This window comes from Pleurodeles waltl, chromosome 12 (assembly GCF_031143425.1).
Source record: "Pleurodeles waltl isolate 20211129_DDA chromosome 12, aPleWal1.hap1.20221129, whole genome shotgun sequence".
In the NCBI taxonomy this organism is placed as follows: Eukaryota; Metazoa; Chordata; class Amphibia; order Caudata; family Salamandridae; genus Pleurodeles; species Pleurodeles waltl.
In genome coordinates, this window is record NC_090451.1 from 581,183,650 (window position 1) to 581,198,215 (window position 14,566).

The following is a 14,566-nucleotide window of genomic DNA, read 5'->3' on the forward strand; positions in this document are numbered from 1 at the left end:
TAGGTGAAGCAGTAGGGGTTGTGGTAGTGGGAGGCTTGGTCCTTTTCTTTGGACAACTGGCATCAGTTGTCCAATGGCCTTTTACTTTACATAAATAGCACCATGGTTTCTTTACTCAATTAGAAGAGGATTTAGACCCACCACCCCCACCAGAGTGTTTTTGTGGGCCTGATGAAGACTCATTTTTAGATTTGTCCCCACCCTTGTCTGAAGACTTACCATCCTTCTTCTTGCCATCCTTGTCACCACCTGTATGAACTTTTCTGTTCACTCTTGTTCCGACCCATTTGTCTGCCTTCTTTCCCAATTCTTGGGGAGAGGTCATATCTGAGTCCACTAGATTTTGGTGCAACAAATCAGACACACAGTTATTAAGAATATGCTCTCTCAGGATTAAGTTATACAGGCTTTCATAGTCAGAAACTTTACTGCCATGTAACCACCCCTCCAAGGCCTTCACTGAATGGTCAACAAAGTCTACCCAGTCTTGTGAAGACTCCTTTTTGGTTTCTCTGAACTTGATCCTGTACTGTTCAGTGGTTAAGCCATAACCATCTAGGAGTGCATTCTTTAAAACTGTAAAATTATTGGCATCACTTTCCTTCACAGTAAGGAGCCTACCCCTACTCTTTCCACTGAAAGATAGCCATAGGATAGCAGCCCACTGCCTTTGAGGGACCTCCTGTACAACACATGCCCTCTCAAGTGCAGCAAACCACTTGTTAATGTCATCCCCCTCCTTGTAAGGGGGAACTATCTTGTGCAGATTCCTAGAATCATGCTCTTTTACAGGATTACTATCAGGAATACTGCTGCTGCCACCATGGGGTCCAAACCCCAACTTCTGTCTTTCTTTTTCTAAGTCAAATGCTTCCCTGTCTAGATCCAGCCGTTGCTTTTTAAGCTTCAGCCTGGACTCTTCCACTCTCAATCTATTGAGTTCCCTTTCTAACACTCTGTCATCAGGGTGGGTGGGTTGGGCATTCTTAGACACAGAAGAATGGTGTGAATGAACAGAGGGAGACCTGTCCTAACAGTTGGCACTCTAACAACCTGGCCTAAAGGAGTGACATCCCTACTTTGATGAGAGCTCACATTAGTACCAACCATACTAGGTGGCCTGCTAAGGGGCAGGTTGGGAAGGTTCCCATCTAACACTTTTGCTGGGGCTACCCCAGAATCAGAGTGTAAATCATCAGCTAATCTGTCACCTGATGTGCCAGCTATGGCCTTATCATTCTCAATGAGCATATTAACCAACAGTTCTCTAGAGGGATTCTTCCCTACCCCTAAACCTCTATCAATGCAGAGACTCCTTACACCTTTCCAGTTAAGGTGGTCATAAGCTGTGCTGGCCAGATCCAGAGTTTGACCTGTGCAAGACATGATAGGAAAAGGTTTAAGGGACTGAAAAAGAAAGAAAAAGTTTCAAAACTTTTTAAGGAACAGAAAATTTTTTTTTTTCAACTTTTGAGAAACTTTTTGAAAGTTTAGAGGTACTTTTCAGCACTTAGCAATAGAGTAAGAGAAGAAAAGCAGAACTTTTTAGTTAGGTTTACATACACTGAACTTGTTTTGTATATTTTTCTCTTATGAAAAGTACAAAATGACAAAGTGGTAAGTAGTTGCAAGTACTTATCCCACCGCTGCAAAACCAAGGTAGGAGGCTGGCCTGGTTTGTAGTGGTACCAAGGGGTACTTACACTCTGCACCAGGTCCAGTTACCCCTTATTAGTGCAGAAGAGGTGTCTAGCAGCTTAGGCTGATAGAAAAGGTAGCTTAGCAGAGCAGCTTAGGCTGAACTAGGAGACGTGTGAAGCTCCTACTATACCACTAGTGTCATATGCACAATATCATAAGAAAACACAATACACAGATATACTAAACATAAAGGTACTTTATTTTTATGACAATATGCCAAAAGTATCTCAGTGAGTACCCTCAGTATGAGGATAGCAAATATACACAAGATATATGTACACAAGACCAAAATTATGCAGTAATAGCAATAGAAAGCAATGCAAGCAATGTACAGTCACAATAGATTGCAATGAGAGCACATAGGTATAGGGGCAACACAAACCATATACTCCAAAAGTGGAATGCGAATAACGTATGGACCCCAAACCTATGTGAGCTTGTAGAGGGTCGCTGGGACTGTAAGAAAACAGTGAGGGTTAGAAAAATAGCCCACCCCAGGTCCCTGAAAAGTAGGTGTAAAATGCACCTAAGTTCCCCAGAAAGCACAGAAGACGTGATAGGGGAATTCTGCAAGGAAGACCAACACCAGCAATGCAACAACTATGGATTTCCAGACGAGAGTACCTGTGGAACAAGGGGGCCAAGTCCAAGAGTCACACTCAAGTCGGTAGTGGGCAGATGCCCAGGAAATGCCAGCTGAAGGTGCAAAGAACCTGCCACCGGATGATAGAAGCTGTGGATTCTGCAAGAACGAAGAGGGCTAGAAACTTCCCCTTTGTAGGATGGATGTCCCACGTCGTGAAGAAGCTTGCAGAGGTGTTCCCACGCAGAAAGACCACAAAGAAGCCTTGCTAGCTGCAAGGGTCGCAGTTAGGGTTTTTGGATGCTGCTGTGGCCCAGGAGGGACCAGGATGTTGCCAATTGCGTGAGGAGACAGAGGGGGCGCCCAGCAAGACAAGGAGCCCACTCAGAAGCAAGCAGCACCCGCAGAAGTGCCGGAACAGGCACTACGAAGAAGAGTGAACCAGAGCTCACCCAAAGTCACAAAAGAAGGTCCCACGACGCCGGAGGACAACTCAGGAGGTCATGCACTGCAGGTTAGAGTGTCAGGGACCCAGGCTTGGCTGTGCACAAAGGAAATCCTGGAAGAGTGCACAGGAGCCGGAGCAGCTGCAAATCACGCGGTACCCAGCAATGCAGTTCAGCGTGGGAAGGCAAGGACTTACCTCCACCAAACTTGGACTGAAGAGTCACTTGACTGCGGGAGTCACTTGGACAGAGTTGCTGAGTTCCAGGGACCACACTATTCGTGCTGAGAGGGGACCCAGAGGACCGGTGATGCAGTCTTTTGGTGCCTGCGGTTGCAGGGGGACGATTCCGTCGACCCACAGGAGATTTCTTCAGAGCTTCTAGTGCAGAGAGGAGGCAGACTACCCCCACAGCATGCACCACCAGGAAAACAGTCGAGAAGGCCGCAGGATCAGCGATACAAGGTTGCAGTAGTCATCTTTGCTACTTTGTTGCGGTTTTGCAGGCATCCAGAGCAGTCAGCGGTCGATTCCTTGGCAGAAGGTGAAGAGAGAGATGCAGAGGAACTCGGATGAGCTCTTGCATTCGTTATCTAAAGAATTCCCCAAAGCAGAGACCCTAAATAGCCAGAAAAGGAGGATTGACTACTTAGGAAGGAGGATAGGCTAGCAACACAGGTAAGAGCCTATCAGAAGGAGTCTCTGACATCACCTGCTGACCCTGGCCACTCAGAGCAGTCCAGTGTGCCAGCAGCACCTCTGTTTCCAAGATGGCAGAGGTCTGGAGCATACTGGAGGAGCTCTGGCGAGGTGCAGGTCAGGGGAGTGGTCACTCCCCTTTCCTTTGTCCAGGTTCGCGCCAGAGCAGGGCTGGGGGATCCCTGAACCGGTGTAGATTGGCTTATGCAGAGATGGGCACCATCTGTGCCCATCAAAGCATTTCCAGAGGCTGGGGGAGGCTACTTTTATTTTTGGTAACACTGAGTATTGTCTTTACTTGTGTATAAGTACTGTGTAACTATAAGTGGTATTGCAGGAGCTTTGCATGTCTCCCAGTTCAACCTAAGCTGCTCTGCTATAACTACCTCTATCAGCCTAAGCTGCTAGAACACTACTACATTTCACTAATAAGTGATAACTGGACCTGGTATAAGGTGTACGTACCCAAGGCACCCACTACAAACCAGGCCAGTCTCCTACAGCAAGCTACGTGCTTGCAGCTTGGGGTGGTTCTGCAACATCTTAATACTTTCAATAAAACCTTGATTTCACACCTACCTGACTAGCTATACACTCTTTTTTTAATGAAAAGTTTGCTAATTGCTTTTTCTGTATCATAATTTACTTTTAATGTTATATTTGCTTCTCAGGCGTTGCTAATGACAAGTCATGGTCTGCTAATGATGGAGCCTGCACCGGCAAGGGAGGAGTGTGTCAAGTGAATAGCAACTACTGTGGCAGCTCTTACTCCAGTGGTCTGTGTGGAGGCCCTACAAATCGCCAGTGTTGCATGAAATGTAAGTGTTGCTTTACATCCTTAAAATTCCCATATTGTCATTGTTGGGACAGGAATGTTCTCTGCATGGTATATGGGCATATACGCCTGCCATGTACCCAGTGACCCATGAAACCTGTATCTTGACTTTTTATTTTGGATCTGACATCAGGCTAACATAGCATGCATGAACGATTGTAGGTCAGTTCCTGAAATTGTGAGGTCCAGAACCTATCCTATGACCTGAAGGGATGCACTGAGCATACTCATAGCAAACATAGGTCTACTGTCCATTGCTTGGGTGAATATCTCATAATGTGGTGGTGCCAGAGTATCGACTTTTTGTTGATCATTAATGTGCCGGTATCTCTGTGACATGGATAAAGTTGTAAATTGACCCCTTGTAGGAGGCTGGCCTGGCTTATAGTGGGTACCTTGGGGTACTTACACCTTGTGCCAGGTCCAGTAATCCCTTATTAGTAGAATAGAGGTGTTTCTAGCAGCGTAGGCTGTTAGAGGTAGCTATGGCAAAGCAGGTTTGGCTGAACTAGGAGACATGCAAAGCTCCTACTATAACACTTATATCATATAGCACAATATCATAAGAAAACACAATACTCAGAGTTACTAAAAATAAAGGTACTTTATTTTAGTGACAATATGCCAAAAGTATCTCAGAGAATACCCTCACTTAGGAGGTAAGTAATATACACAAGGTATATGTACACAAACCCAAAACAGGTAAGTAACAGTAAGAAAAGTAGTGCAAACAATGTAGAATCACAATGGGATGCAATAGGTAAACATAGTCCTAGGGGCAACACAAACCATATACTCCAAAAGTGGAATGCAAATCATGAATGGACCCCAGACCTATGGGAGATTGTAGAGGGTCACTGGGACTGTGAGAAAACAGTAAGGGGGTCCAAAATACCCGTAGGAGGCTGGCCTGGCTTGTAGTGGGTACCAAGGGGTACTTACACTCTGTACCAGGTCCACTTATCCCTTATTAGTGTAGAAGAGGTGTTTCTAGCAGCTTAGGCTGATAGAAGGTAGCTATAGCAGAGCAGCTTAGGCTGAACTAGGAGACATGCAAAGCTCCTACTATACCACTGGTGTCATATGCACAATATCATAAGAAAACACAATACACAGATATACTAAAAATAAAGGTACTTTATTTTTATGACAATATGCCAAAAGTATCTCAGTGAGTACCCTCAGCATGAGGATGACAAATATACACAAGATATATGTACACAATACCAAAAATATGCAGTAATAGCAAAAGGAAGTAATGCAAGCAATGTAAAGTTACAGTAGATCGCAATAGGAGCACATAGGTATATGGGCAACACAAACCATACACTCCAAAAGTGGAATGCGAACCACGAATGGACCCCAAACCTATGTGAGCTTGTAGAGGGTCGCTGGGGCTGTAAGAAAACAGTGAGGGTTAGAAAAATAGCCCACCCCAAGACCCTGATAGGTAGGTGTAAAGTGCACCTACAACCCCCAGAGAGCAGATAATTCGTGATAGGGGGATTCCGCAAGGAAAACCAACACCAGTAAAGTAACAACAGTGGATTTCCGGACCTGAGTACCTGTAAGAGAAGGGGACCAAGTCCAAGAGTTGCGACAGTGTCGAGAGTGGGCAGATGCCTAGGAAATGCCAGCTGAGGGTGCAAGGAAGCTGCCACCGGATGGAAGAAGCTTGGTGTTTTGCAAGAACGAAGAGGACTAGGAACTTCCCCTTTGGAGGATGGATGTCCCACGTCGTGAAGAAGCTTGCAGAGGTGTTCCGGAGTCCGCCCGAAGTCAGAAAAGGGAGTCCCACGACGCCGGAGGACAACTCAGAAGGTTGTGCACTGCAGGTTAGAGTTTTGGGGACCCAGGCTTGGCTGTGCACGAAGGAAATCCTGGAAGAGTGCACAGGAGCCGGAGCAGCTGCAAATCACGCAGTACCCTGCAATGCAGTCTAGCATGGGGAGGCTCCACCAAACTTGGACTGAAGAGTCACTGGACTGTGGGAGTCACTTGGACAGAGTTGCTGAGTTCCAGGGACCACGCTCGTCGTGGTGAGAGGGGACCCAGAGGACCCGTGATGCAGTCTTTTTTTGCCTGCGGTTGCAGGGGGAAGATTCCGTCGACCCACGGGAGATTTCTTCAGAGCTCCTCGTGCAAGAAGGAGGCAGGCTACCCCCACAGCATGCACCACCAGGAAACAGTCGAGAAAGCCGGCAGGATGAGGCGATACAAGGTTGCAGTAGTCGTCTTTCCTACTTTGTTGCGGTTTTGCAGGCGTCCTGAGCAGTCAGCGGTCGATCCTTTGGCAGAAGGTGAAGAGGGAGATGCAGAGGAACTCTGGTGAGCTCTTGCATTCGGTATCTGAAGAATTCCCCAAAGCAGAGACCCTAAATAGCCAGAAAAGGAGTTTTGGCTCCCTAGGAAGGAGGATAGGCTACTAAGAAAGGTAAGAGCCTATCAGAAGGAGTCTCTGACGTCACCTGATGGCACTGGCCACTCAGAGCAGTCCATTGTGCCAGCAACACCTTTGTTTCCAAGATGGCAGAGGTCTGGAGCGCACTGGAGGAGCTCTGGGCACCTCCCCTGGGAGGTGCAGGTGAGGGGAGTGGTCACTCCCCTTTCCTTTGTCCAGTTTCACGCCAGAGCAGGGCTGGAGGATCCCTAAACCGGTGTAGACTGGCTTATGCAGAGATGGGTAGCATCTGTGCCCATCAAAGCATTTCCAGAGGCTGGGGGAGGCTACTCCTCCCCAGCCATCACACCTATTTCCAAAGGGTGAGGGTGTCACAACCTCTCTCAGAGGAAATCCTTTGTTCTGCCTTCCTGGGCTAGGGCTGCCTGGATCCCAGGAGGGCAGAAACCTGTCTGAGGGGTTGGCAGAAGCAGCAGCTGCAGTAGAGACCCCGGAAAGGCAGTTTGGCAGAGACCTGGGGGATCATGGAATTGTCTCCACAATGCCAGAATGGCATTGGGGTGACAATTCCATGATCTTAGACATGTTACATGGCCATGTTCGGAGTTACCATTGTGACGCTATACATAGGTAGTGACCTATGTATAGTGCACGCGTGAAATTGTGTCCCCGCACACACAAAGTCCGGGGAATTTGCCCTGAACAATGTGGGGGCACCTTGGCTAGTGCCAGGGTGCCCACACACTAAGTAACTTTGCACCCAACCTTCACCAGGTGAAGGTTAGACATATAGGTGACTTATAAGTTACTTAAGTGCAGTGGTAAATGGCTGTGAAATAACGTGGACGTTATTTCACTCAGGCTGCACTGGCAGGCCTGTGTAAGAATAGTCAGATCTCCCTATGGGTGGCAAAAGAAATGCTGCAGCCCATAGGGATCTCCTGGAACCCCAATACCCTGGGTACCTCAGTACCATATACTAGGGAATTATAAGGGTGTTCCAGTATGCCAATGTGAATTGGTGAAATTGGTCACTAGCCTGTTAGTGACAATTTGGAAAGCAGAGAGAGCATAACCACTAAGGTTCTGATTAGCAGAGCCTCAGTGAGACAGTCATCACACAGGGAACACATACAGGGCACACTTATGAGCACTGGGGCCCTGGCTGGCAGGGTCCCAGTGACACATACACTAAAACAACATATATACAGTGAAATATGGGGGTACCATGCCAGGCAAGATGGCACTTTCCTACAATACCCCACCCCAAGACCCTAGAAAGTAGGAATAAAGTTACCCTACTACCCCAGAAAGACACAATAGTCGTGATAGGGGGATTCTGAAAAAACCACAAGCACCAGCAAAACACTGAAGATGGATTCCTGGACCTGAGGACCTGAAAAGCAAGGGGACCAAGACCAAGAATCGCAATAGTGTCCAGGGGGGCGGGAGCCCAGGAAACCCCGGATGAAGGTACAAAAGGGCTGCCTCCGGGTGGAAGAAGCCAAAGATTCTGCAACAACGAAAAGGGCTAGGAACTTCTCCTTTGGATGGAAGCTGTCCCATGACGTGCTGGATTTTGCAGAAGAGTTTCCAAGCAGAAATACTGCAAACAAGCCTTGGTAGCAGCAAGGGTCGTGGTTAGGGTTTTTGGATGCTGCTGTGGTCCAGGAGGGTCCAGGATGTCGCCACTTGGATGAGGAGACAGAGGGGGAGCCCAGCAAGTCAGGGAGCCCTCACAGAAGCAGGCAGCACCTGCAGAAGTACTGGAGCTGGCACTTGGAAGTTCTGTGAACTCAGAGTCACAAAAGGAGGGTTCCATAACGTCGGAGTCCAACTCAGCGGGTTGAGCACTGCAGGACGGAGTGCTGGGGACCCAGGCTAGGCTGTGCACAAAGGAATCCTTGGAGAAGTGCACAGAAGCCGGAGCAGCTGCAAATCACGCAGTACACAGGTTTGCTGTCTGGCGTGGGGAGGCAAGGACAAACCTCCACCAAATTTGGAGAGAAGGGCCACTGGACTGTGGGAGACACTTGGACCCAGCTCCTGTGTTCCAGGGACCACGCTCGTCAGGAGGAGGGAGGACCCAGAGGACCAGTGATGCAGTCTTTTGGTGCCTGCGTTAGCAGAGGGAAGATTCTGTCGACCCACAGAAGATTTCTTCTTGGCTTCCAGTGCAGGGTGAAGGCAGACAGCCCTCAGATCATGCACCACCAGGAAACAGTCGAGAAGGCCGGCAGGATGAGACGCTACAATGTTGCTGGTAGTCGTCTTGCTACTTTGTTACGGTTTTGCAGGCGTCCTGGAGCAGTCAGCGGTCGATCCTTGGCAGAAGTCGAAGAGGGAAGTGCAGAGGAACTCTGATGAGCTATTGAATTTGTTATCTGAGGAATAGCCCAGAGGAGAGACCCTAAATAGCCAGAAAAGGAGGTTTGGTTACCAAGAAAGGAGGTTTGGCTACCAAGAGAGGTAAGAACCTCTCAGGAAGGGTCTCTGACATCACCTGCTGGCACTGGGCACTCAGAGCAGTCCAGTGGGCCCCCAACACCTCTGAATCCAAGATGGCAGAGGTCTGGGGACACACTGGAGGAGCTCTGGGCACCTCCCCTGGGAGGTACTGGTTAGGGGAGTGGTCACTCCCCTTTCCTTTGTCCAGTTTTGCGCCAGAGCAGGGCTGGGGGATCCCTAAACTGGCGTAGACTGGCTTCTGCAGAGATGGGCACCATCTGTGCCCATCAAGGCATTTCCAGAGGCTGGGGGAGGCTACTCCTCCCCAGCCCTTCACACCTATTTCCAAAGGAAGAGGGTGTAACACTGTAGGAGGCTGGCCTGGCTTGTAGTGGGTACCAAGAGGTACTTACACCTTGCACCAGGTCCAGGTATCCCTTATTAGTATAGAGGGGTGTCTAGCAGCTTAGGCTGATAGAAAAGGTAGCTTAGCAGAGCAGCTTAGGCTGAACTAGGAGACGAGTGAAGCTTCTAAAGTACCACTAGTGTCATATGCACAATATCATAAGAAAACACAATACACAGATATACTAAAAATAAAGGTACTTTATTTTCATGACAATATGCCAAAAGTATCTCAGTGAGTACCCTCAGTATGAGGATAGCAAATATATACAAGATATATGTACACAATACCAAAATATGCAGTAATAGCAATAGAAAACAGTGCAAGCAATGTATAGTCACAATAGAATGCAATGGGAGCAGATAGGTATAGGGGCAACACAAACCATATACTCTAGAAGTGGAATGCGAACCACGAATGGACCCCAAACCTATGTGAGCTTGTAGAGGGTCGCTGGGACTGTAAGAAAACAGTGAGGGTTAGAAAAATAGCCCACCCCAAGACCCTGAAAAGTGGGTGCAAAGTGCACCTAAGTTCCCCAGAGAGCACAGAAGTCGTGATAGGGGAATTCTGCAAGGAAGACCAACACCAGCAATGCAACAACAATGGATTTCCTGACGAGAGTACCTGTGGAACAAGGAGACCAAATCCAAGAGTCACGATCAAGTCGGGAGTGGGCAGATGCCCAGGAAATGCCAGCTGTGGGTGCAAAGAAGCTGCTACCGGATGGTAGAAGCTGTGGATTCTGCAAGAACGATAAGGGCTAGAAACTTCCGCCTTTGGAGGATGGATGTCCCACGTCGTGTAGAAGCTTGCAGATGTGTTTCCGTGCAGAAAGACCGCAAACAAGCCTTGCTAGTTGCAAGGGTCGCGGTTAGGGTTTTTGGATGCTGCTGTGGCCCAGGAGGGACCAGGATGTCGCCAACTGCGTGAGGAGACAGAGGGGGCGTCCAGCACGACAAAGAGCCCACTCAGAAGCAAGCAGCACCCGCAGAAGTGCCGGAACAGGCACTACGAAGTGGAGTGAACTGGAGCTCACCCGAAGTCACAACGGAAGGACCCACAACGCCGGAGGACAACTCAGGAGGTCGTGCACTGCAGGTTAGAGTGCCGGGGACCCAGGCTTGGCTGTGCACAAAGGAAATCCTGGAAGAGTGCACAGGAGCCGGAGCAGCTGCAAATTACGTGGTACCCAGCAATGCAATCTAGCGTGGGGAGGCAAGGACTTACCTCCACCAAACTTGGACTGAAGAGTCACTGGACTGTGGGAGTCACTTGGACATAGTTGCTGAGTTCAAGGGACCTCGCTCGTCGTGCTGAGAGGAGACCCAGAGGACCGGTGATGCAGTCTTTTGGTGCCTGCAGTTGCAGGGGGAAGATTCCATCGACCCACAGTAGATTTCTTCGGAGCTTCTAGTACAGAGAGGAGGCAGACTACCCCCACAGCATGCACCACCAGGAAAACAGTCGAGAAGGCGGCCGGATCAGTGTTACAAGGTCGCAGTAGTCGTCTTTGCTGCTTTGTTGCAGTTTTGCAGTCGTCTAGAGCAGTCAGCGGTCGATTCCTTGGTAGAAGGTGAAGAAAGAGATGCAGAGGAACTCTGATGAGCTCTTGCATTCGTTATCTAAATAATTCCCCAAAGCAGAGACCCTAAATAGCCAGAAAAGGAGGTTTGGCTACTTAGGAGAGAGGATAGGCTAGCAACACCTGGAGGAGCCTATCAGAAGGAGTCTCTGACGTCACCTGCTGGCACTGGCCACTCAGAGCAGTCCAGTGTGCCAGCAGCACCTCTGTTTCCAAGATGGCGGAGGTCTGGAGCACACTGGAGGAGCTCTGGGCACCTCCCAGGGGAGGTGCAGGTCAGGGGAGTGGTCACTCCCCTTTCCTTTCTCCAGTTTCGCGCCAGAGCAGGGCTGGGGGATCCCTGAACTGGTGTAGACTGGCTTATGCAGAGATGGGCACCATCTGTGCCCATCAAAGCATTTCCAGAGGCTGGGGGAGGCTACTCCTTCCCAGCCCTGACACCTTTTTCCAAAGGGAGAGGGTGTAACACCCTCTCTCTGAGGAAGTCCTTTGTTCTGCCTTCCTGGGACAAGCCTGGCTGGACTCCAGGAGGGCAGAAACCTGTCTGAGGGGTTGGCAGCAGCAGCAGCTGCAGTGAAACCCCGGGAAAGGTAGTTTGGCAGTACCAGTGTCAGTGCTACAGACCACTGGGATCATGGGATTGTGCCAACTATGCCAGGATGGCATAGAGGGGGCAATTCCATGATCATAGACATGTTACATGGCCATATTCGGAGTTACCATTGTGAAGCTACATATAGGTAGTGACCTATATGTAGTGCACGCGTGTAATGGTGTCCCCGCACTCACAAAGTCCGGGGAATTGGCCCTGAACAATGTGGGGGCACCTTGGCTGGTGCCAGGGTGCCCTCACACTAAGTAACTTTGCACCTAACCTTTACCAGGTAAAGGTTAGACATATAGGTGACTTATAAGTTACTTAAGTGCAGTGTAAAATGGCTGTGAAATAACGTGGACGTTATTTCACTCAGGCTACAGTGGCAAGCCTGTGTAAGAATTGTCAGAGCTCCCTATGGGTGGCAAAAGAAATGCTGCAGCCCATAGGGATCTCCTGGAACCCCTAGACCCTGGGTACCTCAGTACCATATACTAGGGAATTATAAGGGTGTTCCAGTAAGCCAATGTAAATTGGTAAAATTGGTCACTAGCCTGTTAGTGACAATTTGAAAGAAATGAGAGAGCATAACCACTGAGGTTCTGATTAGCAGAGCCTCAGTGAGACAGTTAGTCACTACACAGGTAACACATTCAGACACACTTATGAGCACTGGGGCCCTGGATACCAGGGTCCCAGTTACACATACAACTAAAACAACATATATACAGTGAAAAATGGGGGTAACATGCCAGGCAAGATGGTACTTTCCTACACAACCCCCCCCCCCAAACGAAGGACAATAAGACTTGCCATGACCTGATGAGTCTTCATTGTCTAAGTGGAAATATCTGGAGAGTCCATCTGCATTGGAGTGGCTACTCCCAGGTCTATGTTCCACTGTATAGTCCATTCCCTGTAGGGATATGGACCACCTCAACAATTTAGGATTTTCACCTTTCATTTGTTTTAGCCAAAGTAGAGGTTTGTGGTCTGTCTGAACAATGAAGTGAGTGCCAAACAGGTATGGCCTCAACTTCTTCAGTGCCCAGACCACAGCAAAGGCCTCCCTCTCAATGGCAGACCAACGCTTTTCTCTAGGGGTCAACCTCCTACTAATAAAAGCAACAGGTTGATCCTGGCCCTCAGAATTAAGTTGTGATAGGACTGCCCCTACTCCTAATTCAGATGCATCAGTTTGGACATAGAATTTTTTAGAGTAACAAGGGCTTTTCAGGACAGGTGCAGAGCACATGGCCTGCTTCAGCTCCTCAAAAGCTTTCTGACAGTTTGCTGTCCATAATACCTTTTTAGGCATTTTCTTGGATGTGAGGTCATTAAGAGGGGCTGCAATGGAGCCATAGTTCTTAATGAACCTCCTGTAATACCCAGTGAGGCCTAGGAAGGCTCTCACCTGAGTCTGAGTAGTAGGGGGAACCCAATCAATAATTGTTTGGATTTTCCCCTGTAGTGGTGCAATCTGTTCCCCACCAACAAGGTGTCCCAGATAAACCACCTTACCCTGCGTAAATGGCTGTGAAATAACGTGGACGTTATTTCACTCAGGCTGCACTGGCAAGCCTGTGTAAGAATAGTCAGATCTCCCTATGGGTGGCAAAAGAAATGCTGCAGCTCATAGGGATCTCCTGGAACCCCAATACCCTGGGTACCTCAGTACCATATACTAGGGAATTATAAGGGTGTTCCAGTATGCCAATGTGAATTGGTGAAATTGGTCACTAGCCTGTTAGTGACAATTTGGAAAGCAGAGAGAGCATAACCACTGAGGTTCTGATTAGCAGAGCCTCAGTGAGACAGTCATCACACAGGGAACACATACAGGGCACACTTATGAGCACTGGGGCCCTGGCTGGCAGGGTCCCAGTGACACATACACTAAAACAACATATATACAGTGAAATATGGGGGTACCATGCCAGGCAAGATGGCACTTTCCTACAATACCCCACCCCAAGACCCTAGAAAGTAGGAATAAAGTTACCCTACTACCCCAGAAAGACACAATAGTCGTGATAGGGGGATTCTGAAAAAACCACAAGCACCAGCAAAACACTGAAGATGGATTCCTGGACCTGAGGACCTGAAAAGCAAGGGGACCAAGACCAAGAGTCGCAATAGTGTCCAGGGGGGCGGGAGCCCAGGAAACCCCGGATGAAGGTACAAAAGGGCTGCCTCCGGGTGGAAGAAGCCAAAGATTCTGCAACAACGAAAAGGGCTAGGAACTTCTCCTTTGGATGGAAGCTGTCCCATGACGTGCTGGATTTTGCAGAAGAGTTTCCAAGCAGAAATACTGCAAACAAGCCTTGGTAGCAGCAAGGGTCGTGGTTAGGGTTTTTGGATGCTGCTGTGGTCCAGGAGGGTCCAGGATGTCGCCACTTGGATGAGGAGACAGAGGGGGAGCCCAGCAAGTCAGGGAGCCCTCACAGAAGCAGGCAGCACCTGCAGAAGTACTGGAGCTGGCACTTGGAAGTTCTGTGAACTCAGAGTCACAAAAGGAGGGTTCCATAACGTCGGAGTCCAACTCAGCGGGTTGAGCACTGCAGGACGGAGTGCTGGGGACCCAGGCTAGGCTGTGCACAAAGGAATCCTTGGAGAAGTGCACAGAAGCCGGAGCAGCTGCAAATCACGCAGTACACAGGTTTGCTGTCTGGCGTGGGGAGGCAAGGACAAACCTCCACCAAATTTGGAGAGAAGGGCCACTGGACTGTGGGAGACACTTGGACCCAGCTCCTGTGTTCCAGGGACCACGCTCGTCAGGAGGAGGGAGGACCCAGAGGACCAGTGATGCAGTCTTTTGGTGCCTGCGTTAGCAGAGGGAAGATTCTGTCGACCCACAGAAGATTTCTT

At 49.0% G+C, this 14,566-nt stretch overlaps 1 protein-coding gene across 1 annotated transcript in view; it reads left to right on the top strand.

Moving 5' to 3' along the window:
- The window catches only part of LOC138267554 (uncharacterized), a 417,805-nt gene that overhangs the window by 136,088 nt on the left and 267,151 nt on the right, over positions 1 to 14,566 (top strand). Inside the window, exon 3 of the mRNA XM_069216603.1 lies at positions 4,100 to 4,246. Within this exon, the coding sequence (XP_069072704.1) occupies positions 4,100 to 4,246 (147 nt within the window). The remainder of the gene's footprint in view (positions 1 to 4,099; positions 4,247 to 14,566) is intronic.